The 22,546-nt window shown below is 54.9% G+C and overlaps 1 protein-coding gene and 1 long non-coding RNA gene across 12 annotated transcripts in view; one reads left to right on the plus strand and one right to left on the minus strand.

Annotated features, from left to right (window-relative positions):
* LOC122455596 overlaps window positions 1-11,938 on the plus strand; it is a 25,366-nt gene extending 13,428 nt beyond the window's left edge. Inside the window, exons 2-3 of the long non-coding RNA XR_006273912.1 lie at window positions 4,937-4,945; window positions 11,928-11,938. This is a non-coding gene — a long non-coding RNA (uncharacterized LOC122455596). The remainder of the gene's footprint in view (window positions 1-4,936; window positions 4,946-11,927) is intronic.
* MPL (MPL proto-oncogene, thrombopoietin receptor) lies at window positions 3,398-22,380 on the minus strand. Of its 11 annotated transcripts, none has more exons than XM_038414162.2 (12): window positions 21,776-22,380; window positions 18,335-18,470; window positions 16,012-16,190; window positions 14,902-15,056; window positions 13,006-13,162; window positions 12,476-12,605; window positions 11,651-11,823; window positions 11,243-11,385; window positions 10,651-10,810; window positions 6,780-6,918; window positions 6,194-6,281; window positions 3,398-4,914 (listed from the first exon to the last, which is right to left on the minus strand). In XM_038414162.2, the coding sequence occupies exons 1-12, from the start codon at window positions 22,074-22,076 to the stop codon at window positions 4,378-4,380; spliced, it is 2,298 nt and encodes a 765-aa protein (XP_038270090.2). In that variant the 5' UTR covers window positions 22,077-22,380; the 3' UTR covers window positions 3,398-4,377. The 11 variants fall into 11 exon arrangements, with proteins under 11 accessions (XP_038270090.2, XP_043347202.1, XP_043347201.1 ...); XM_043491267.1 differs by having other exon boundaries at window positions 16,012-16,109; window positions 21,776-22,091; XM_043491266.1 differs by having other exon boundaries at window positions 16,012-16,112; window positions 21,776-22,091.
* Window positions 22,381-22,546: the final 166 nt, after the last annotated feature.

Genomic DNA, 22,546 nt, shown 5'->3' on the forward strand with positions numbered 1-22,546 from the left:
CTTAATTTCAAAATTGATTTAGTGAAACGGGTACAATCCACTAATGTAGACACATTTAAACTGGTTTAACTGCTGCTTTTAAGCTTAGGAATGGTTTCTGTCCCCATGGAAAGTGGCGTTCTGTCTCAGCAGGCATACAAGCTCAAGTGAGAGTCCAAAGAACATAAATGAGAAATCCTGGCACAATGGTCCCAAACAGCCCAAGGCAAGGTCAGAGAAATGTCCTTCAATGGCCACAGCAGCAGCAATTCATTTCAGTTTGCCTGAGAGGATGAAACCACAGCCCTCAGGCACTAGCTTTGTATAAGTAATACGTGGTAATACAATAGGAAAGGACAGACAGCCCCATTTTCTTGTCTGAAAATAATTTCTGAAACCTTTGTTACCCAAGAATATTTCTTTCTCCAGCTTGAGTGTGGGACACATGCAGAAGCAGTTAGGTAGCTGTGTTGCGAACAGTGGAGTGTCCGGCCAGAGAGAGCAGAGTGTGCATGCACAGTGCTCTCTGCAGTGTAGCTGGGTGACGTGGGGAGGTGGCAGCCTTCCTCTGCTATCTGTACCTTTGAACCCACAGTTCACCTGTCCCATCCATGAGGCTTGGTGACTGGCATGCCCTCAGAGCAAGGCTCCCCTGCCACTAGCAGCTGATGCTGAAAACAGCAATCAGGACTGTGTTCTGCCTGCTCTGCTATCCATAAAGGTGCTACAGGATTTTAAACTGGTCCTGTTGGTTATTACTGAGACTGGGGGCAATGACTGCACCGTGCGCCTAATGATTCACATGAGGGAGCTTGAGCGTAACTCATTACTAAGTCCATTACAAGGAGGGTTTCAGTTAGCCTAGTTAGAAAGGCGGCAGGGGGGAGCAGGTTTCAGAGTAGCAGCCGTGTGTAAGGCTGGGAGCTCCCAACCCCTTCAGTAAAGATAATAGGACTGGAAGGGACCAGCTGGGTGGTCATGTCCAGTCCCATGCTCATCTGTTGTGTGCAACCCCTTCATATCATCCCATAAATTTATCAAGCTCCAGCTTAAAACCAATTACATTTCTTGTCCCCACTGCTCCTGTTGGGAGGCTGTTCCAAAGCCCTATTCATTTGATGGTTAGAAAGCTTCTAATTTTGAGTCTAAAGTTACTGATGGCAAGTTTAGCCGCATTTGTTTTGATGCCAATATTTTCCTTTAGCTCCAATAGCTCTTCTCCGTCCCTGGTGTTTACCCCTCTGATAAATGTAGAGAGAGCAATTAGATCACCTGTCAGTCTTCATTTTGCTTCGCTAAATAAGCCAAGCTCTTCCAGTCTCCTCTTGTACAATAGGCTCTCCATTTCCCTGATCATCCTAGTAGCCCTTCTCTGCACCTGTCTGAATTCAAACTGCCTCAGCCCCCTGTGTAATATTCATGAAACAGGCTGCTTCCCTTCTGTTACCTGAAACACTGTGACAGGCAACAGGGACTGGAAGTTTAAGCTGTGGGGGTGTAACACCAACAGACCCCGGTCATCAGCAGGCAGAATCGTGAGCTACAGCTCACTTCATCGAGCTTATGCTCTAATAAATTTTTTAGTCTCTAAGGTGCCACAAGTACTCCTTTTCTTTTTGCGAATACAGACTAACACGGCTGCTACTCTGAAACCTGTGATTATAGATGGGACAGAACACCACACCCAGGAGGTACGTGGGTTACAGGGACACCCTTTCTGGCATTGCCTCCAGATCTGAGTGGGCAAATCCCTTCTCTGAGCCTCAGTTACCCCAGCTGGCTATGGGGGTGCAGTTTTTTGGTCTACTGTTAAGTCCTCAATATCATTATTGACACAGATTGTCTCCTTCCCTCTCCCCCTTCCAAAACTGAGGTAGGGAGGGGCTTTGGTACGTACTGACCCTCTGCTGCATGGTCGGGGGAGTAAGCCACCTTCTTGGTCCCTCTTCACCACCCCCATACCCCAAAGAGGCCCCTGCACAGGTTCAGCTCCAAAGTGGGGGAAGGGGTGCAGACTGGGTAGGCTGGGATGCACATTATTCTTCTACCCTCCCTCACCACAAACCGTAAGTAGAAGAGATAATATGGCCTGGGCCCTGTGGAGCCTCCCAGGGGTTCTAGGAGAAACCAGGACCACCAGGAGTCGGTGCTACCATGGCTCCAATGGAACTCACTGCCAGGGGATGGGGGGGTAGGCACTGGCTGGGGCTGATGTACAGGGCCTGTGCACTGATGGCTCTGATCTCCCACCACTCCCTGGGGATAAACTGGTTTTGGAGATTCTCCCCTGTGGTTTTTTCCTGGAGGGGGCAGCCCCCTTTCCCTCTGATAGAACAGTGTGAGATATTCTCTCAGAGAGCTCCACACCCACAGGTCTCTCACAGGGCTTTTATAGAGGAGGTGAGAATCCAGGCCATTTTCCTACTGCACCTCGGGAAGGGAAGTGTCAACCAATCTAACTGCATATGTAAACAGCTGTACATATAGTGACTGGCCATGGCTGAGTCCACTGAAATCTGTTGCTATTCTTGGCTGAGCCAATCAGAGAACACATTCAGATCTATTCAATTTAGGTTCCTTACACTGTGCTCTTCAGGGTAGTATCTGAGCACCTCTCACTAGCACATAAAGTGACTAACATCTGTCCCATGTGCGTTCTCTCCTCTGGCCCTTCATGGGAGAAGCATGCGCAGGGGAACGGTTTAGGATTTTTAAAATACATATACACATACTTTGTTTTTTACAGAAAGCAAGACCTTTCAGTTGGAGCAGAAGTTGGGGAGGTTTTGTGGGAATTCATTCAAGCTAGATAACTTCAGACTGGAAATACGGTATAAATTTTTAACAGTGAAAGGAATTAATAATTGGAACAATGGATCAAAGGTCATGGTGGATTCTCCATCACAGACAATTTTTAAATCAAAATTGGATGTTTTTCTAAAAGATCTGCTCCAGGAGTTATTTTGGGGATGTTCTCTGGCCTGTGCTATACAGGTCAGACTAGATGATTACAATGGTCCCTTCTGCCTTAAAAATCTATGAATTTCACAGTCTCACACTGGTCCCTGAGAAAGCTCTGTCTCCCACACAGATCTGCTTTATCCTTATTGCAAGGAGTTCCATTGTGCCAGAGGAGTTGAGTTCTCCACCACTCTTCACCCCAGAGCTTTAGGTGATCATTTAGATACCCTGAGCACCTTGCGGCTCAGGGCCGAGACCTTTAACTTGATTTGATATTCCATGGGAGGCCAGTGTAGGGAGTGAGGGGATGGGACTCCACAACTGAGGGGGTCTAGTAGTAGAGCTCGTCACTTTGTGAGGGGATTTCTCAAGAGCCTATGTTTGTCTCCAGGAACTGCTGCGGAGTGTGCCATATTAGTAAACCACCTTGGTCCAATTGGCAGCAACAGGCATCACATTCCAGTAAATGATTCTTTATTACTGATCAGTAATGCCACAGGGTGTGCACTGCGTTCTACGGGGCAAAGCACAGACCAGGCAGGACACTGCACCCAGGAGCTTCAGAGACCATGTCAAGAGGGAGACAAGGGTAAGGATATGCTCTGGAGGTAGAGAGGGACAGAACTGGGCACACACAGGCAGCGTGGAAACTGGGAGAAAAAAGGGAGCACAAAAGGAACTCGTTCTCATCTCAACTGGCTGTGACTGAGGCAGAGGAGTCATGTCATAATGCTCTGGGGAACCTCAGCGTTTCCTAGCTTGGCTGACTGGACCATGTAGACAGCTTTGCGCAGTGCAGGAGGCAGCCGGCCTGGGGAGCCAGGGGGAGGGAAAGCTGTCTTCTTTTCTTGTCTCAGGTCGGGTCATCTATCATGAGGCAGGACTACTGCTGTACTCAGCCCCCCCATCCCCTTTTCAAAGCCCCCAGCTTCCACACACAACCGAGGGGAGGGCTCACCCCACTAATGTCAGAATTCTTCTGCCCCTCCCCAAGGAAAGCAGCTAGGGATCACAGAGGACAATGGCTGGGGTTCCTTGGGGAAGGGTTACAGGTTTCTGACCTCCAGGATAGTTGTAGTGCCCCCTACCCCATCCTGCAGGACTTCTCTCATAGTGCCAGAGTGCAGCTTGTTTGGGGATCTGCCTCAGAGACTGATCACATGCTGGGGAGATTGGTATCGCCCACCACTGACTGTACAAACACCCTCAAGCTTGGCCCATTTAGTGCAGGATCCTGTCACCAGCAGAAGCTGACAGTGGAGGCTGCAGAAGAAATGCACATAACTCTACAGTATTTGCGCATGGGGGTTCCTCCTGCCCAGCTGAGAATCCAGTCAGGCACGGACATCCCAGCAGCGAGGTTCCAATGACATGCCAAGCCCTCTGCCTCACTCCCATCCTCGCGAGGCAGCCTGGGGCATGTAGCAGATCCTGCACTCAGAGGAAGGGCTGCTGCTCCCAGCTGCTCATCAGCAGGTAGGACTGGTTAGAAATGTCTGTAGTGGACATGGACTGCTTCCCGGAGCATGGGCAATCCCAGTCCTCTTCCTCAGAGTCCACAGGCCCCCCTAGAGGTATGTGTTCGGTCTGAAGGCTGCTAGGCACCAGTGGGTTGTACTGGATCTCAGCCCTGTCCTGCCGGAGCTCTGAGTGGGCATCTGGGACATGGAGCAGGAGCATGGCGAGACCCCTAAGGTAGATGTCATCCCCCTCCCCTCTGCTGTCCAAGTACTCATTCTCATAGCGGCTGCCTGTAGGGCTGCTGGGATGCAGCACCATGTAGTCCTGGTGAGGAGAGGAGAGACTGCTAGTCTCTGCATCCTCGGGGCCCTCGGGGATGTCAGACCCTGGGCCTTCTGTCTTCAGCAGGGTGGGCTCTGGGGGAGTCTCAGCCCCCTTCCTCTCAGAAAGGACTTCCAGGAGGCAGGGTAGGATCACGTCTTCCAAGGGCTTGTTGTAAAATGAAGTGTGTGCCTTAAGGAGGAAGGGGAAATAGCACGGCTGAGTGTAGGCTGGGGCAGGAGGGGGAGGGGAAGTAATGCAGCTCCCCCGCCCCAGACCATGCCTGTATCCCACCCTCTGTGTAGATTACGCATGCAGGACAGAGATCTCCATGTGATGCACTTCCCCAGTCACTAACCTCTGCCTCTCTTGCCTGCCCTTGGCCCATTAACACATCTCCTAGGACCAATCCTCACATATCAACCCCGGAGCGGCTTCAAAGAACCTGCCAAAGAAATGTGCCCCATCCCCTCCTGCCTCCCCTATGTGACGTGGGGGAAGTGACCCCGACTCCCTTTGTCAAAGGCTTTGAGATCCACAGTGAAAAGCTGCTGAAAAAGAGAGGAGCCAAAGGTGATGACCCTGCCTGACCGGAAGTGACCCCAGCAGCCTGAAGCCCAGGACAGGTAAGAGTCAGGCCTGGCCCAGTGGCAGCTCCCCACATGCCTAAATGCTACAGCTGTACCACAAGGCTCAGAATGGGGGCATGATCCCTTGGGGAGGGGACATTCCTAGCTTGCTGGGGGGATCATGCAGAGGGCTGTACAGCCCTGTGTGTCTGGAAATGCTTTGGGATGGTTTTACAGCCCAGAAGCTATCCCCACATGGCTGACCCATAGGAGTGCTGAACACCCAGCTACAGCCACAGAGAGCTGCAGTGCTTAATTCCACTGAGACTCAGGCTTGTGATTACTTGGGAAATGGCTCCACAGGCAGAGACATGACAAATAGCTCCAGTGAAAGGTTTTACTTTGTTGGCTCTGGAGCAGGGAGGTGGGGAAACACTCAGTCTCCACCAGTTGGCGTTCATCGGGGGCATAGGGTGGCCCGGTGCCCGGTTTTTTTACCAGAAAGTCTGGTCGAAAAGGGACTTGACGGTGTCTGATCAAATCTACTGATCGGACACCCAAAGTCTGGTTACTGTGGGCAAGGGAGGCGCTGGGTCATCACCTCCCTCAGCCCCTAATCAGCCAGGGCTGCCTCCTACCTCTGTTAGCTGCAGCTCCCAGCCACAGCTCCGCAGGCGAGTCCCTCCTGGGCAGAGGGGAAGAGCAGCGAGCGATGCGGGGGTGGGAGGGAAGAGGAGCAAAGCAGGAGTGGGGTCTTGGGGGGAAGAGGCGGGACTGGGGAGGTTCTGGCACTCCTGCTCAGTGTCCGGTTTTTAAACATTACAAAGTTGGTGACCCTACTGGGGCAGGACAGCCACCTTGGCTCCTGTCCCGGGAATGTGCCTGAGGCCTCTGCACCTCACCTGCTGCTGCTTGCTGCCGTCAGTGAGGAAAGTGCCCAGGACACGGTGCAGATCTGGGGCAGGAGGCCAGAGCTTTTGCTTCATGCTGCTGGGCGAGGAAAAATGGGGGCATGAAATCAATCTCTCCCCAGCTCTACCCAGGCCAATTAAGCTCCACATGGCCCTATGGGGGAGACACTTTCCCTCCCCCCCAAGCATCACACAGGTCTATGTGCAGAGACACCATCCTGCCCCTGGCTAGTCCCAGAAACACACTAACCAGGCCTGTCACAGCATCACAGCACAGTCCCTCTGGGGGAAAGACAAATTACGGCCTAAAAGGGTGGGCGCAGCAGGGAGAACTCTCAGGACAGGGAGAGAACAGGGGAGCAGGAGATGTCAGTTACCTTTACCCTTGATGAGGGAGGGATCTGTTACCTGTACCTTGGAGCAGAGGTCAGTTACAGGAATGGGAGGGTGTCAGTTACGTGTGCCCCAGCGATGGGGGTCAGTTACCTGTATCCCATCAGACAGGGGGTCAGTTACTTGTACTGTGGCAGGCAGGGGGACAGTTACCTGTACCCCAGCAGGGGGAGGGGTCAGTTACCTGTACACAGAAGGAAAAGAGCACCTCAACCCCAGGAGTCCCACGAAGAAGAGCAATGTGATGGTGAGGCTCAGTATTATCCAGCCGGGGACAGAGAAGGGAGCAGTGAATGCATCGGGCTCCCCAGTGTCCTTGCTGCCTGTGATGAAAATAGGAATTGTCTCTACTGTTGTTATGAGCAATGTGTGTCTCAGGTGACCCATCAGACTTTGTCTTGTGATGCGCTGGGTCCAAAGGGATTAAAGCGCTTCCTTGGCACAGAGGGAGATATGAGGTGTTTGGGTCATGTAGCTTTCTGGGGTGGTATAAATGTGTCCTCAAGAACTGGCTGGGATCAACACATATCAACACAGAGGCATCCACCAGCTGACCTAACCTGAGGCACCAGGAGGGGTGCTGCCTGCCTGGATCCCACATCTGTGACGTTAGAGAGAGGTTGCTGAAATAGAAATGTGGGGCTGGCTCAGGAGGTCATTTAATCCTGCCCCTTGTGCTGAGAGGGGACCAATTAAACCTAGATCATGTAATGAGTGTTCTGAGCCTGATGGCTCTGAGCCTGATATGACATTTGAGATAATTACTTGTCAGTCCTAAGGGTCCAGTTAATTCACAAGCAAGGGTCTAACCAGGTGACACCAAGGCAGGTATCTAGTGAAAGCAGCCACTTCAGTCTGCTCAACATCACTACCTTGCTGGGGATGCTGCCTGCTAGACTACTCCTGCTCCAGACTGTATTTGTTCCTGCTTCAGCTCCTGCTCCACCCTGTGCCTGCTCAAGCCACAGCCAGTCACCCAACTGTCCTGATGGACCATCCTTGGCAGGTGTTTGTCCAACCTGTTCTTAAAAGCCTCCAGTGATGGGGATTCCACATCCTCCCTATTTTAGAATTTAACTACCCTTATAATTAGAAAGAGGTCTGTCCTGGGTCTGGTACTATTCAATAGTTACATTAATGACTTAGATAATGAAGTAGAAAGTACGCTTACAAAATGTGCAGATGATACCAAGCTGGGAGGGATTGTTAGCACTTCAAATGACAGGATTAGAATTCAAAACGACCATGACAAATTAGAGAATTGGTCTGAAATCAACAAGATGAAATTCAGTAAAGGATTTACTCCAAAGAGCAAGTCAAGGATACACACCTAAACACCCTTAAAACCGCCTTCACTAAGCAAGGACAATACATCAGAAAAGTAGATTGCATTGTGCAATGGGCCATCCAAATACCCGAAGAGAACCTGTTTCAATATAGAAAAACAAACAAAAACACACACACTTACTGACTGTGTCCCCAGCCACCCCACATTGGGCCCATGATGTATCATCAAACAGTTACAACCCATACTTGATGGGAACCCTCTTCTGACCTTCAGCCTCATCTTTGCCAAGTGCATCATGAGAAGCAAGCTCCTCGTTGTCCAGGACGCACCGACTCTTAAGTGGCACTAGTCCCTACCAGAACTGATGCCAAACCCGCAGACATATTTCCACGACAATGATCAATACCCCTCAAAACACACCTTTCAAGATCCATGGGTCCTACATGGGGTGTACCCCATCCAGTGCATCAAATGCCCAACAACAACTATGTGGGTGAAACCTGACAATCGCTATGCTCTCAAAAATGATAAAAGACAAAAATACTCTTATCACCCAGAAGTGAACATTCTTCACAAAGCGATCACTCCACAGCTGACCTCTCAGTGCTCGCCTGCAGAGGAAAGCTGCAGAACACCTTTAAAAGACAATCTTGGGAACTTAAATTCATAACTCTGCTGGACACTAAAAACCATGGACTTAACAGAGACGCTGGTGTATGGCTCATTACAGCAATTTGTAGCACACCCTACTGCCTGCTAACCCTTAGTGCCCATTTCATTTTAAGAGGCCTCTTATAGCATGTTTGAGCCCTTTATACTTAATCTGTCCCACCTCATATTTTACTTGGACACTCTGGTTACCTTCTCCAGACTTGAGGAAGGCCTCCATGAAGCTTGAAAACCTGTCCCTTCCACCAACAGAAGATGGTCCAATAAAAGATATTGTCTCACATACCTTGTCTCTCTCAAGTGCAATGTACTACACTTAGGAAGATAAAATCAAGTGCACAACTACAAAATGGGGGCTAACTGGCTAGGTGGTAGTGCTGCTGCAAAGAATCTGGGGCTTGTAGCGGATCACAAATTGAATATGAGCCACAATGTGATGCAGTTGCAAAAAAGGCTAATGTTCTGGGGAGTATGAAGAGGAGTGTCATATAAATGACACAGGAGGGAACTGTCCCACTCTACTTGGCACTGATGAGGCCTCAGCTGGAGTCTTGTGTCCAGTTCTGGGCAACGCACCTTAGGAAAGATGTGGATAAACTGGAGAAAGTCCAGCGGCGAGCACCAAAAATTATACAAGGCTTTAAAACCCTGACCTCTGAGGAAAGGTTAAAAAACTGGGGACGTTTAGTCTGGAGAAAAGCAGACGGGGGGGGGACCGGGACTAGAGAACAGTCATTCAGTATGTTAAGGGTTGTTTGAAAGAGCATGAGTTCAACTGTTCTCCTGGCCACTGAAAGTAGGAGAAGTAGTAATGGACTTAAAAGGAGATTTAGGTTAGATATTAGGAAAATCTTTCTAACTCTAAGGGTAGTTAAGCTGGGGAATAGGCTTGCAAGGGAGGTTGTGGAATCCCCATCATTGGAGGTTTGAAGAATTGGCTGGACAAACAGTTGTCAGGATGGTGTAGGTTTACTTGGTCCAGCCTCAATGCAGGGGCTAGACTTGATGACCTCTTGAGGTCCCTTCCAGCCCTACATTTCTGAGATTCTGTACCAATGGAGCATCCGGAAAAGATAGTAGGAACTCCAATGGCCGAGCATTAACACTCAATGGGAAAGCCTGGCAGGCTGAACAGCTGCACTTGGCATGTTTGCAGCACAAGGACAACGGACTGGAGGGGTCAGGGGCCTGGGATAAGAACAGGGTTCACATACACAGAGCAGCTCTCCTCTGGGACTCAGCAAGAGAGAGGAAAAATATGGATTCTACAGCACCTTGGCTAGGGGAACCCCTGCACTGGCCAGTCCAGAGGTTTTCAAACTGTGGGGCATGCCCTCCCAGGGCGGTGCAGAGGAATGTTTTTTTTGGGGGGGTGAGCAGCGACGCCAGGGAAGAGAGCACCACCTTCACCCTCTGGCTCACCTCAGTGGGGCATCCAGTCTGTGGGTCAGTGTCAACATCTGCCATGGCTAACCCAATTTCCGCTCCTGGCAGCCTCCACCCCCAAAGACTGCACACCTTCCCGCACCCTAAAAACCTGAGGGGGGGAGGCAAGGATTGTGTCTATTTTTGTCTGGTTGGGGGGGCGCACCCCAAAATTGTAACTCAAAGGAGGGCTCAGCTCAAAAAGTTTGACAACAGCTGGACCAGTCTGAACTCGGTCTTAATCTTTGCTCCCTATGCTAATCTAAGAAATCCCCAACTGCATTCCAGCTGGCTGTTAAATACTGCCCTGGTCTGAGACAGGTTACTTGGCATCACTGCAAATGCCGACTGACATTCACTGATCCCCAAAGGGATGAAAAGTGTTCCTCAGTCAGACTCGCTGGGCAGAGCTCATGGGGAGACACGGGATGCTGGCGGCCAAAGGCCCAGTCCCAGAGTCACTGGGGTTGTATGGCTCACCTTTGTGGAACAGTGTGACCCACGCTAATGCAACTCTGTGGAGACTGTTAAAGGCTGCGGTCTAGCACAGCCCCTGTGAATCTATGACAGCGCCTCCCACCCATTGCCTCAGCCCCTAGTGCCCCTCACCTCAGCCAGCTGCAGACCCCCCTCCTCACTCAGGTCCATCCCCATCAGGAGCACTGGCCCATACCTGCTCCAGATGGGGCCTCCACCATGATGGTCTCTGACCAGGCACTCCAGAACCCTTGGAGCTGCTGCCCATTGGGCTTGGCTCGCACCTGGAGGAGGTAGCCAGGGCCAGCACGCAGGTCCAGGGTCTCACTGTTGGCCGCATGCTGGATCTGCAGGACCTAACCAGGGAAAGTTGGGTTACAACCTGGGAACATGGGGTGAGACAAGAGATGCTTCGCTGGGCTCCACAGGCCCTGTGCTGACCCTGGGATTAGAGCTGATGGTGACTGGGGAGGGGCAGACAAAGGGCGGGCCAAGTTCTATTGGATTTGGCACCTTTTTCCTGGACCCCTCTCCATGGCATTGGAGCATCTCCAGGGGAGGGGTGCACCAGCTCCCACAGAGCCCTCCCCTGCTGTGGGAGGTTGCTGGGTTGGGGGGTGTGCCAGTCCCCAGGCAAACCTTTCCTGCAGGGTAAGGGATGTGCTTGTACCCAGGGAGACCTCCCCTGTGGGGGGTGCCTGTTCCCAAGGAGACCTTCTCTGTGGAGGTGAGGAGGGTGCCAGTCCCCATGGCAACCTCTCCTGCAGTGGGGGGCAGTCCCCAGTTACCTTCCAGTCCAGGCTGTTCTCCACCGAGTAGCGGATCTGATACACCATGTACTCTGCCAATTCCTCCTGTGGTAGGTCCCACTGCAGCCTCAGCTGTCCACTGCTGATGCTGGCCTGCAAGACCCTTGGGGGTCTGGTGAGCACTGCAGTTGGAGCAAGGAGCACATGTTAGCACAACTGGGCAAATGGAGAGTCCCTCGCGTAGCCCAGTCCCCACATTCCACCTGCACTGACCCCGTCTCTGCCCAGACAGGACAGGACAGACACTCCTGCTGCAGTACCAGGGTGGGGGCTCCCTGGGTAGCACCCCGCAGTGCTGCAGTCAAGACCCTCACAGGACACAGGCTTGTGCAACCATGGGCAGGAAACCTGGAGAGGAGACAGGACAGGGAGTCAGCGGGTTCTCACCGGCCTGGTACATCCGGAATGGCTCCCCAAAATAGCTGAGGACTGGTTCGAGGTGCCCCCGAGAGACATTCACCAAGATGAAGATGTCGCTGTCATTCCTGGGCTGGAACATGCAGGCGTGGGTGCTCTGGGGCCCTGCGCTGTGCTCCTGACAAGGCTGCCAAGCCTGGTCTCTGGGGAGGAAGCAGGGCGCGCATGAGTCCAGCTGAGACGTCTGCTTCCCGATCCCTCTGGCAGCCATAGCCACCCCTTCACTGACCTGTCCCTCTGCAGCCAGACTCCTGTCACCACCCTCACCCGAATCACCCTGCCCCTCTCCTCCCCCCCACAGGGTAACAAACCCGCCCTGTCTATGAGGGCCCAAATGTCACCATCAGGTGGCCACTGCCTCAACCTTGCCCACAAGCACCTCTGGCCTCCTGGGCTCTCTCCCCATGGCTTGAGCCTCCCCCTGCTCCCTGAGGGTCTGTCCTTGCTCCCCAGGGGCTGCCTTTGATGACCAGCCAATTTCTGGCACTCAGTGCACAGCACAGAAAGAATGGCATGTGCCCATCCCATGGCACAGCCTCCATCTCTGCTCCTGAGCAAAGCAGGGAATGGGCAGGACAGAGAATCCCCTCAGTCTGGGAACCTCTGGGGCCTGCAGAGCACAGGCACCAGTGGGGGGAAGGGAAGGCCCTGGCTGCATGGGATTTGCAGTGCTATCCAACATAGCAAGCTCTGCTCCTAGGACGGCACGGCATCTGTGCATCTGAAAGTCGATCCCAGAACAGCTGCAGCACTTCCCCACCTCGCACACGAGTAGAATGTCCTGGGCACTGTCACCTGGAGGCATCACTGCTCCCTTGGGACCGATAGAAGAGGCTGTGGGAGCTGTTGGAATCTGCAGGATCCCAGGTCCACTCACACCGCACCCACTGCAGGTCGGGGGTGAAACAGCGCAGCCCGATCTCCCCTGGGCAGGAGAGAGCAAGTGAGCTTCAAGCAGACAGGGCTGGGCCACAGGAGCAAGGATCCCAGTTTATAGTTTATTGGATGTCTGAGATCCTGCAGGCAGGGCCCTACAGAGCTGGGCTCTAGGCAGTGGGCCCCCTTGTGCCCAAGCCCCCAGGTGCCATCTCCCGCAGGTCCCACCAAACCCTGTCTTCTCTCCCTTTGGCTTTGATGTTCCTCAGAAGCCTTCAGAGATGGGTAATTGTGGCAGTTCAAGGAGCCCTTGATGGGTGAGCAGAGTTGAAGTGACACTCTCAGCCCCCACCCTGGCTCCTGCATGGGCTGTGTGTTACCAGGCAGGACTGGGGAGATGCTGTGTGTGGATCTCACAGCCAAACCCCTTCTGTCCAGGAGTCACTCACCTGAGGAGCGGGGTATTTCAGCAGCCACTGCCTGAGACCAGGGGCCCCAGAATCCATCCAGGGACAAGCCATCTGGCTTGGTGCGGATCCGGATGTGGTACTTGGCCCCAGGCTGCAGGGTGTGGAGGACACATGCCCTGGTACTGTACACCTGCTTCTATAGGAGAGGGACCAGACTGGGTAAGGAGGAGAACATGGGAGCTGCTTCAACCACCACATACACTGTCCTTGCCTCTAACAAGATGCCCCCCCAAACCTCTCAGCCCCTGAGCCCCAAGGGTCTGGGGCAGCACCAGAGAGATGACTCAGAGTCACATCCTCCTCTGCAGGAGTCTTGCTGCATTTCCAATGACCCCATTATATGGCACATGCCCATCTAGGGCAGGAAATGAGATGACTGCAGCTGCCAGGCTGGGATTGGGAATTGCAGGTAGAATGGCATGAAGGTTCATCAGAGTTACCCACAGTCCGTGGGGCCTCTCAAAGCCGGACAAGGGAGGGGAAACAGCATTATCTACAGCCCATGGGGTATGTTACAGCCAGTGGCGGATTTAGAGTTAGTGGGGCCCTGTGCGCAGCTTCATTTTTGGGCCCCCACCCCTCGGGACCCAGCCAAGAAAAAGAACATCCTCTCTTATCTCCCCCATCCCTTCCCCCAGTTTTTCATTCTTTTTTTCTTCATGTTCCTCTTATATTATAAGTAATAGGAAGTAAATGAAAATAAAGTGAGGTACCTTGATTGAGCAGGGGGTTGGGGTGCAGGAGGCGATGTGGGGGTCAGGCTCTGGGAGGGAGTTTGGTGCTGGGTGCAGGCTCTGGGCTGGAGCAGGGGGTTGGGGTGAGGGGTGCAGGCTCTGGGATGAAGTTTGGGTGCGGGGTGTAGGCTCTGGGCTAGGGCAGGGGGTTGAGGTGCAGGAGGGGTCAGGGGAGTGGCACTTACCTTGGGTGGCACAGCTCCCAAAGCAACCGGCATACCCCTCTGGCAGCAGCTCCTAGGTGTGGGGGAAGGCCAGGGGGTCTCTGCACACCGCTGTCCGCAGGTGCCACCCCCGCACCTCCCATTGGCCATGGTTCCCAGCCTATGAGAGCTGCAGAGTTGGCGCTAGGGGCAGGGGCAATGCACAGGGACATCCCCCTCCCCAGGGGCTGCAGGGACATGCTGACCACTTCCGGTAGTGGTGTGGCACAGAGGGAGGGAGGCACCGCAGGCAGGGAGCTGCCTTAGCCCTGCTGCTGGCACATCTCTGTGTGCCCCTTGGGGGGAGGAGGGGCCGCGGGTCTCCGTGCACTGTCTGGGGCGGGGGCAGCGCACAGAGCCGCCTCCCTCCACCCCTGCCAGGGGCAGCCGCTGGCTGCTTCCAGGAATGGCGTCCACCAGCCACAAAATGCAGGCAGTCTAAATCCTGCTGCACTGTTGTCCAGGACTCAAAGGCAGGTTGTCAGATGAGATCTCTCCTGCATTATGGGGGCCCCCTGTCATCGGGAGGCCTGTGCCACCACACTGTTTGTTTCATGGTAAATCCGCCTCTGGTTACAACTGGCCATGGCGGGAGGAACACAGCAATATTCACAGCCCATGGGTATGTTACAGCTGGCCAAGAAGGGAGGAACACCGTGTCACCCACAGCCCATTGGGTATGTTACAGCCGGCCAGGGCAAGAGGAACACGGTGTTACTTACAGCCTGTGGGATATGTTACAGCCAGCCAAGAAGGGAGGAACACAGTGTTACCTACAGCCCGTGGGGTATGTTACAGCTGGACATGGGGGGAGGAACACAGTGTTACCCACAGCCCGTGGGGTATGTTACAGCTGGACATGGGGGGAGGAACACAGTGTTACCCACAGCCCGTGGGGTATGTTACAGCTGGACATGGGGGGAGGAACACAGCCTTACCCGGCAGGATGGTTCCATGGAGCCCACAATGCAGTAGAGGATCTCATAGATGAAGAGCTCAGTGTATTCAGTAGCTGGGGGTTCCCAGCTCACCTGCAGTGCCCCAGCTGCCCCAGCCCAGGTGGCCGTTATATTCACAGGGGGAGCAATGAGCCCTGGAAGGAAAGTGCCAAAGCTTACAGCCTCTGCAACAGGCTCAGGGGCATTGCCACAGCTCCAAGGCCAGGCTAGCAGCATGCAGCAGCAGCAGTTTGTAAGTAACCCACCCATGCAGCTTGGCCCTGAGGCCCTACTGTAATAACAACTGTGTGACGCCAGGGATAGGCGTTGTTTGGGCACAGGGCTTGGCTGTGCCAGGACACACTGTCACTTGCATGAAGAGCTGGGTACTGCTAGCAGCCAGTGCCTGGGATTGGAGCAGGGTCTAGTGGTACTTGGGCTTGCGGCTAGGCTGCCTCTCCATTACTGAGGTGGTTGAGGGGCAGACAGTATAGTCCCGCACTGGCAGATGATGCTCAACCAAGTGCTGGAAGAAGAGCTGCATGGAGCAAGCCTCAGAGCTGGGACTGAGCAAGCCAGGACTTGTCCATCTCTCTGCAGAAAGGTGAAGTCAAACACTGCAGGGGCCTGACAGGAACCATGTGGATGGGTTTCCCTTCTCTTTGGGCAGGAAGAGGGTGTCCTCCTGAACAGCAAGGGCTGCTTCTGTGCCATGCTCTGGCCTGACTGGGAGGGGGGCAGCATGCTACACCAGGGTGACTTGAGACCTCGGCAGCGGGGTGAGGGTCATTGCTGCTCTCAAAGTGTGGTATGAACATCATTAGGTAATGGCAGCTCTCCTTCCTGGGCAGCACAAAATGGAGATGCTGGGAAACACCACTTTGCCCCATAGGCCCAACGACCTGCCAGCATCAGAAAAAAGGTGGCAGTGGGGGGAGGACAGGGCCAGGGCTACCCCACAGCAGTAAACCCTTCACCACATGGCCCCTGGAAAGAGCAAAGCACTGGAGAATCGGCTGTGCCAGCTCTGATGCATGACCATGATGTAGGGGTGGGGCAGGGGCAGGGCTCCCTGTGCGTCGCAGGCAGAAAGCGGAGGCCCGCACTCACCGACCGTCTCTACGGCGACTTCCCGGGAGTACTTGGTCTGGTTGCTGGGTGTGTCTAGCACACGGAGGCAGAGCTGGGTGAAGAGCCGCACCTCATGGCTGCTGGGGAAGATGCAGACGTAACGGCTGCCACCACCGCTCCGTCTCTGCAGAACCAGCACACACTCCTTGGCCGTCTCCCTGGGGAGCAGGGCAGTCAGGGCGCGAGGTCGTGGCCCACACAGGCCTCAGGAGGCGCTTCACCAGGTTCCCCTTCCTCCCCCTTGGGCAGCCCCAGCCTCGTGGCCAGGCCGGGGGAACTGGGTCCCAGTGGGGTTGCCAACTTTCCAGTTGCTGAAAACCAAACACCCCTGCCCCACCTCTCCTCCGCCCCTGCTCAGTCTCCATCGCCCCCCCAGGACTCACCTGCTGATGCAGAGCCAGGCTGGGAGGAGCGGATGTGGAGCCTGCCCGATCAGGGCACAGTCCCCACAGCAAGGGGCTGGGGTGGGGAGAGGATAGTCCCCGAAGCGAGGGGCTGGGCTGGGGTGGGGAGAGTTGTTCGGTTCCCATAGCGAGGGGCTGGGGCGGGGGGAGTTGGATTGTTCAGAGGCCCAGAAGCTGCTCCCTGCCCAGGGTCTCCTGGACGGAGCCCTGTAAATGGAGCCCATTGACTGCATGGTTTGGTCCTTGCACCACGCCAAGCCATCACCCTGCTAGGAGATGGGCCTAGCAGCCTAACCTAGTGCACTGGAGCCTCCGGCCTGGCCTTGAACATGCCCCTTGGCCTGTCTGTGAGAAGGCAGCTTGCAGACAACTCACCCCTGGGCTCAGGGCCTTGTCCCTTCACCTGGGTGGCCAATATTGAAGTGAAAAACAGAACCCCACAGAGGGGAGTTCTGAACTCCCAGACTGCTGGCATCCGATCAGCTGTGTAGTGAACACTGGGCTGGGATCAGCCTTAGAATGGAGGGGCCTGACAGAGCAAGATCATTCACACACAGGCAGGATAGTCCATTACACACACGCACAATTTTCGGCACAGTTTTGTGTGCAAAAAAGGCACACAAAATTATGGCAGTTGCATGTTCAAATAACCAATTTGCATGCTTGATCGTGATAACTGCAATTGAGATCATTGCAGGTGATTTTTGTATTATTATTTTTGCATATACCGTTCTGCACTTAGCACTTGAAAGAGCAAACCCATGGTGCGTGAGAGTAAGTAGGTAGAGTGTGCGTGCATGCTCTCTCCTCTCTCACCTGCTAGTAGAAAGCCACCATCCTTGCGGTTTTGCTCTGAGCATTGCTAAAGCTTTCAGCAGACTGAGCAATGCAAGCACAGGGCTGATTTCTACCTGGAGCTCATAACTGGAGTCAACTGCAACCAGGAAGCTTGGGTTCTTGCAGAATGAGGCAGGAGCGGGGTGCCCAGAGCCACCTCTGACTGCTGGGAGAAGGTGAGGAGCAGCCACAGCCCAGGGGCAGGGCCCAGAGGGGAGCGGGGGTCCCCCATGCAGTTTGTCCTGCTGCAGAGGGTGGAGCCTTCAGGCAGGGGTAGACCAGGCCAGAGGGAGCTGCTGCGTGCAGGTGCTGGGATGGGATGGAGCCAGTGGCTACTGTGGCCACCCAGCTTTAATGCTGCCAGGTTAGCTTTTCAACCGGATGTTCTGGTCGAAAACTGGACACCTGGCAACCCTAGGACCAGCAGCAGAGCCCTTTGTGGCAGGCCATGACATTGACCGCCCACCAACCCCCCCACCCCTGCAAGGGCGAGGCTTCCGGTGGGCAGCACAGGAAGGGAGGTTGCTCCCCCCCCCCCCCCCCGAAGCAGGTTCTCTGCCCCTTGGGGCCCAGGCAGCAGGGAGTCAATGGGCAAGTGGCCAGGGCACTAACCTAGAGCTTAGGCAACTGGCATTCGAGTCCCTGCTCCCAGCTGTACCAAGGGGCCAATGGCCCTGCCTGGCTGTGGGGGCTGAGGGTTAAACCAGACCACCAGGCACGCAGGCACTATGGTGGGGGCGAGCACAGAAGTACTGACGGAAGGGGGTTGCGTTTCCCCACCTGGCTGCCAAGAACACACTGCAGCAGGAAGCCAATTCCCAGGCTCTGGAAACCAGTGAAAGGCCAAGACTGCTGCAGAGGGCAAAGTGCTCCACCCGGAGCCGTGCCGGGGAGATGAGGAGTGCAGCATCTTTAAGCAAACCACCAGGAGTTAAGGAGGGCTGAGGCATATGGGAGCTGCTGGCAGTCAGGTGTCTGCTTAGGGCACAGGGCAGCCAGCCCGGTCCTTGGGGAGGGAGAGGCCAGGGCCGGGATTCCAGGGCCTGTGAGTCCTGACCTACCCATTGTAGGTGTAGTAGAAGCGGTACGTGTGGTTACCACGCTCTGCCTCCTCCTCATCCCAGAAACAGGTGAGGTCTTCAAAAGATCGGGAGAAGCAGCGAATGGTCTCAGAAACCTCTCCCAGGAGAGCCACATCTGCATGGAGGAGAGAGCTGTTTAGTGGGGAGGGGCCTGGAGAGGCTGCTCCATAGTACAGTCAAAGTGCCACCAGAAGACGAGAGTCCGGAAGCACGGTGCCCCATTCGTGCAGTTGCCATGCACTGGCCTGGTCTCAGGGCAAATTAGAGCAACCAGGTTGCTGTGTCCTGTGCCAGCTGCCAGCAGCACCCAGGACCCATTCCAGTAACTGCAGATCAACCAGTTGCCAGAGCAGTCTGGGCCCCACCCCTTTTCCCTGACCACACCGTTATGCTGAGGGGACAGGCGAGGCAGAGCAGTCACATGACAGCGCTGGGCCAGCTGCGATTTCCCCCATGCAGGGGAATTTGCTGCTTTGTGTCACCAGAGCCACATGTGGCAGCCCTACTGCTCCAGAGAGTCAGGACTTTAATATCCTTGCAAGTGCTCAGGTGCCACAGTGATGGGCACAGGATAGAAAAACGTGCTATTGGTTTTTGATATTGTATTAGGAAAGCCCCCTCACTCTAGCCCAGGGCTCACATGTACTTCCCCGGCTCAGCCCCCAGAGGTAGGTGTGCCTCACCCCCATCCCATGCAGTTAGATGGGGAGCCTATGGGAGTCCTGCCTTCCACCATCTGTCACCATTTAGGCCTGTGCAAAGGGGCTACCAATGCTGCCCTGGGGCGAGGGGTGGACTGGGAGATGCACGCAAGGGACAGGGCAGGGGAGAGTCAGAGCTGGGATTCAGCCACAGAAACTCCCTTTCCCCCAGGTGGCCATCAGCCTCCCATGCTGGCCAGCTGGCAAAAGCTCTTTGGGAGGCCTGGCAGCATAACAGGTAAGAACCCGCCAGTCTCACCAGGCTCACACCATGGCTGCAGAACGTGGCCCACCCAAGCAGACCTTTCACCAGCGTCCAGTGGGCTCATGAGGTCTGCTCCCTGTTCTGATCAGCCTCACAAACTGAGTGCCATGGGCCATCAGGATCTGAGTCCATCCCCCCGCCCAGGCTATGGTGTAGGGAGGGGCGGGTCATTTGGGTACAAACATCCCAAAATAGCCCTGTGGTTGGCATGTGGCTCAGGCCAGTGCAGCGGGAAGCACACCCTGTCTCATGCTGGGCGATAGCATTCACTGCAGAAAAGTGTGAGGAAGTGAGATAAGGAGAAGCAGGTCCATGCGCTCCCAGGACAGACACAGCAGCTCTGCAGCAGCAGCTCCTTGATAGAGCAGACTAGCAGGAAGGCCTGGGGCTTCCGGACTCCTCCCTGGAGTGGGAGCAGAGCAGGGCCAGGCCTGGGCACCACACAGGGAAGTTGGGTGCGGGGGGAAGGAGACAATGCAGGTGACAAAGAAGTAGGAAGTGCTGCACCATGCAGGGCTCAGGGAGCTGGCTGCTGAGGGCATTCATCCCTGCTGCCATCAGGCTCACAACTGCTTAGACCCCCACCCCATGTTGTCCCCAGGTTTGCACAGGTAATTGCTGCCATAGTCCCTGGGCATCTATGTCCCAATCAGTGAGCCAGTGCCAGGACTTACCTAGAGAGAAGTTCAGTGAGGGGTGCCCTGGTGCTAGAGTGGGAGGAGCCTGGGACTTGGGCTTGCACAGGAAGCATCAGGAGTTTCCGCAGCTCAGCAAGGGTTTGGTCCCCCAGGGAGCTGGCCAAAGACAACCCCTACCCTACCCCCAGGGAGCCCACCGTCCAGCTGGAGACACCCCCCATTCCCCCAGGAGTGCACCAGCCAGCTGAGATCCCCCTAGGAGCTCCTCACGAGCCAGCCAGAGACCCCCCACCAGGGAAGCCCACTCTCCAGCTAGAGACATCCCCCCTCCAGGAGCCCACCATTCAGCCAGAGACACTCTCCCTCCTCCAGGGGCCAATTGGCCATAGACAATGTCCCAGGAAGCCAGCTGGCTGAAGGAGCTCCCAGGCCACCAGCATTAAGGTGACCTGGCTGGGGTGGCATGTACCATCATGTTCCATTTCTTGGTTTTCAGCGGTTTGAGTTCAGCTGAACTCCATGTTGTGGAAGGGCACCAGGCACCCTTACCTCAGTGTGAATGAAGTTTTGGGGCATTTTGTTTCCTTGTTTTGTATTCAAATAATTTCTCAGCCTGCCTACGTACCAGAGCCCAGCTCTCCTCTGCGACAACCGCAGGCTCCTTGGGAATGGTTATCCCAGTCCCAGAATGCCCTTCGCTGCCCCTGCAGCATCTCCTGCCTAGGCCAGTTCTCCCTCCTCAGCCCCCAGAGTGACAGGCGGTGACACGGGACCCGCAGGGCCTGGGGCTACAGAGACGATGCAGGAACAGTACAGAGCCTAGCATGGAGTCAGCTGGGACATTTTTAAAGGTGGAGAGGCCCCCCCAGTCCCAGCCTCTGCCCCACATGCATGTGCAATGCACACCCACAGTATCACTATACTGCAAAGGTGGGGTTGTGATTTGGATTAGCTAAATTGGGTGAAAATAGTTGAAGAAATGGCAATTTAGCTTTTATCTCAGGTAAGCAGTGCATTCTGAAGCCTCCAGGAAGCCTGAGGGCAGATATCCCGCTGTTCACCCACGTACAATGCTGACTTGCCTGGCATCACTGTTATTTTAACTGCTTAGCTAACACAGGTTAAGGACACACTGGATTTCTTTCCAGAATAGGGATACCCACACAGCGCCCCCCACCTCACAAAGCTTGATACAGCTCCACTCAAAGGCAGGGAGGTGGTCAAGAGCAAAGAGAGGTGCTCTCTCTTCCCAGGGACCTTGGGGTGCCCCCCAACCCTGGGGCCCTAGTGCACCCCTATCACCAGCACTCACCAATTGGCCAGAGGCATGTGCAGTGTGCACACATAGGATAGTCACTGCTGTGAGCATTTGCAGGATCTTGGCTCATGGGAACTGTGCTTAACACAAGACCCAGGGGAGTTTGCAAAAGTGGCCTGTAGCCTGGGGTCCCTGCCTGAACCAGACAGTATCCACCTGGTCCCAGTTGTAAGTTGAAGCCATCTGCCTACTCCCAGCTGCACATGACCTCAAGGAACCACTCACAACTAGGGCTGAGCCAGGTGTGGCAGGGCCTTGGCCACACCCCATTTTACTCAGCCCCAAAGCAGAGGAAACTGGAGGTAGTCAAGCCAGCTTTATGTGCTGGCAAATTGGGCTAGGGTGGATGAGAGACCAACTGTTCCCTAGGCTCACGTCGGGCCATGGCCTATGCACCGACAGCAGAGACCCAAAAGGGACTGAGCACGCCCTCCCCGCTCCCCCTACAGCACCTCCCCAAAGGTGGGCTAAGGAAGGACAGAGGCTCTTTGGACCCACCTTCAGATGTCACCGGAGCAGGGCTCAAAGCAGGAGTGAGGAGGCTGAGCAGGAGTCCAGCTACCAAGAAAAGGGGCTGCCCTTGGCACAGCTGGGACCCCATTCTGTACAACGAGCATTCAGTGCCAGTCAGAGCGCAGGGCTCCAGCCACCTGCCCTGCAGAGCTGGGCATCCAGGGGCAGGGCTGTTCTCTTTCTGGGCCTGGCTTGCTGCTGGAGCTCTGAGACACACAGCCTTTATCTGAGACATGTCAGCCTCACTCCGCAGGAAGCCTGGGTGACGGGCCCCTTCCACCCCCATCCTCCCAACTTCCCCAGCCCCCAAACCACCATGCTGTGGCCGCTCAGCCGCTGACAGTGACGGCACCAATAGAACCTGTTCCTATCAGATAGTCAGCATGTCCTGCCCTTGCGGCTACAGGAGAGAATGGAGGCCGGGATAGGAAGGAAAAACAACCCTGCTGCGAGACACCCTGAGTCCCTGCATGGTGGGTAAGGAGGGGGCACACCCAGGAGGGACTCCTGCTTCTAAGGTGTGCACTGGGTCCCTCTGCAGGCAGCACTCTGGGACTAGCTGCCCCCTACACACCCATTGTGTGACCTTCTCTTTGCATACACCAGCCCAGTCGGGGGCATGTGTGCACACACCTCTCAGCTATTCATTCCTTGACAACTCAAGACAATGCAGGGCGATGAGGCTGCTGCATGTCACCGGTGAAAGGCAGCTCTGGCTCATAGAGGAATGCTGCATGGTTTAGTCCCTGGGAGATT

Source organism: Dermochelys coriacea, chromosome 8 (assembly GCF_009764565.3).
Source record: "Dermochelys coriacea isolate rDerCor1 chromosome 8, rDerCor1.pri.v4, whole genome shotgun sequence".
Taxonomy (NCBI): Eukaryota; Metazoa; Chordata; order Testudines; family Dermochelyidae; genus Dermochelys; species Dermochelys coriacea.

Bases quoted from the DNA above. Each gene is read 5' to 3' on its own strand.
- MPL (XM_038414162.2), bottom strand. From the start codon at position 22,076: ATGGGGGTGGAAGGGGCCCGTCACCCAGGCTTCCTGCGGAGTGAGGCT. The intron at 18,471-21,775 runs GTGGGTCCAAAG...TCCTCCATGCAG, and splicing joins TGCTCCGGTGACATCTGAAG to ATGTGGCTCTCCTGGGAGAG. The intron at 11,824-12,475 runs GTGACAGTGCCC...CTTCCTCCCCAG, and splicing joins GGGAGCAGTGATGCCTCCAG to AGACCAGGCTTGGCAGCCTT.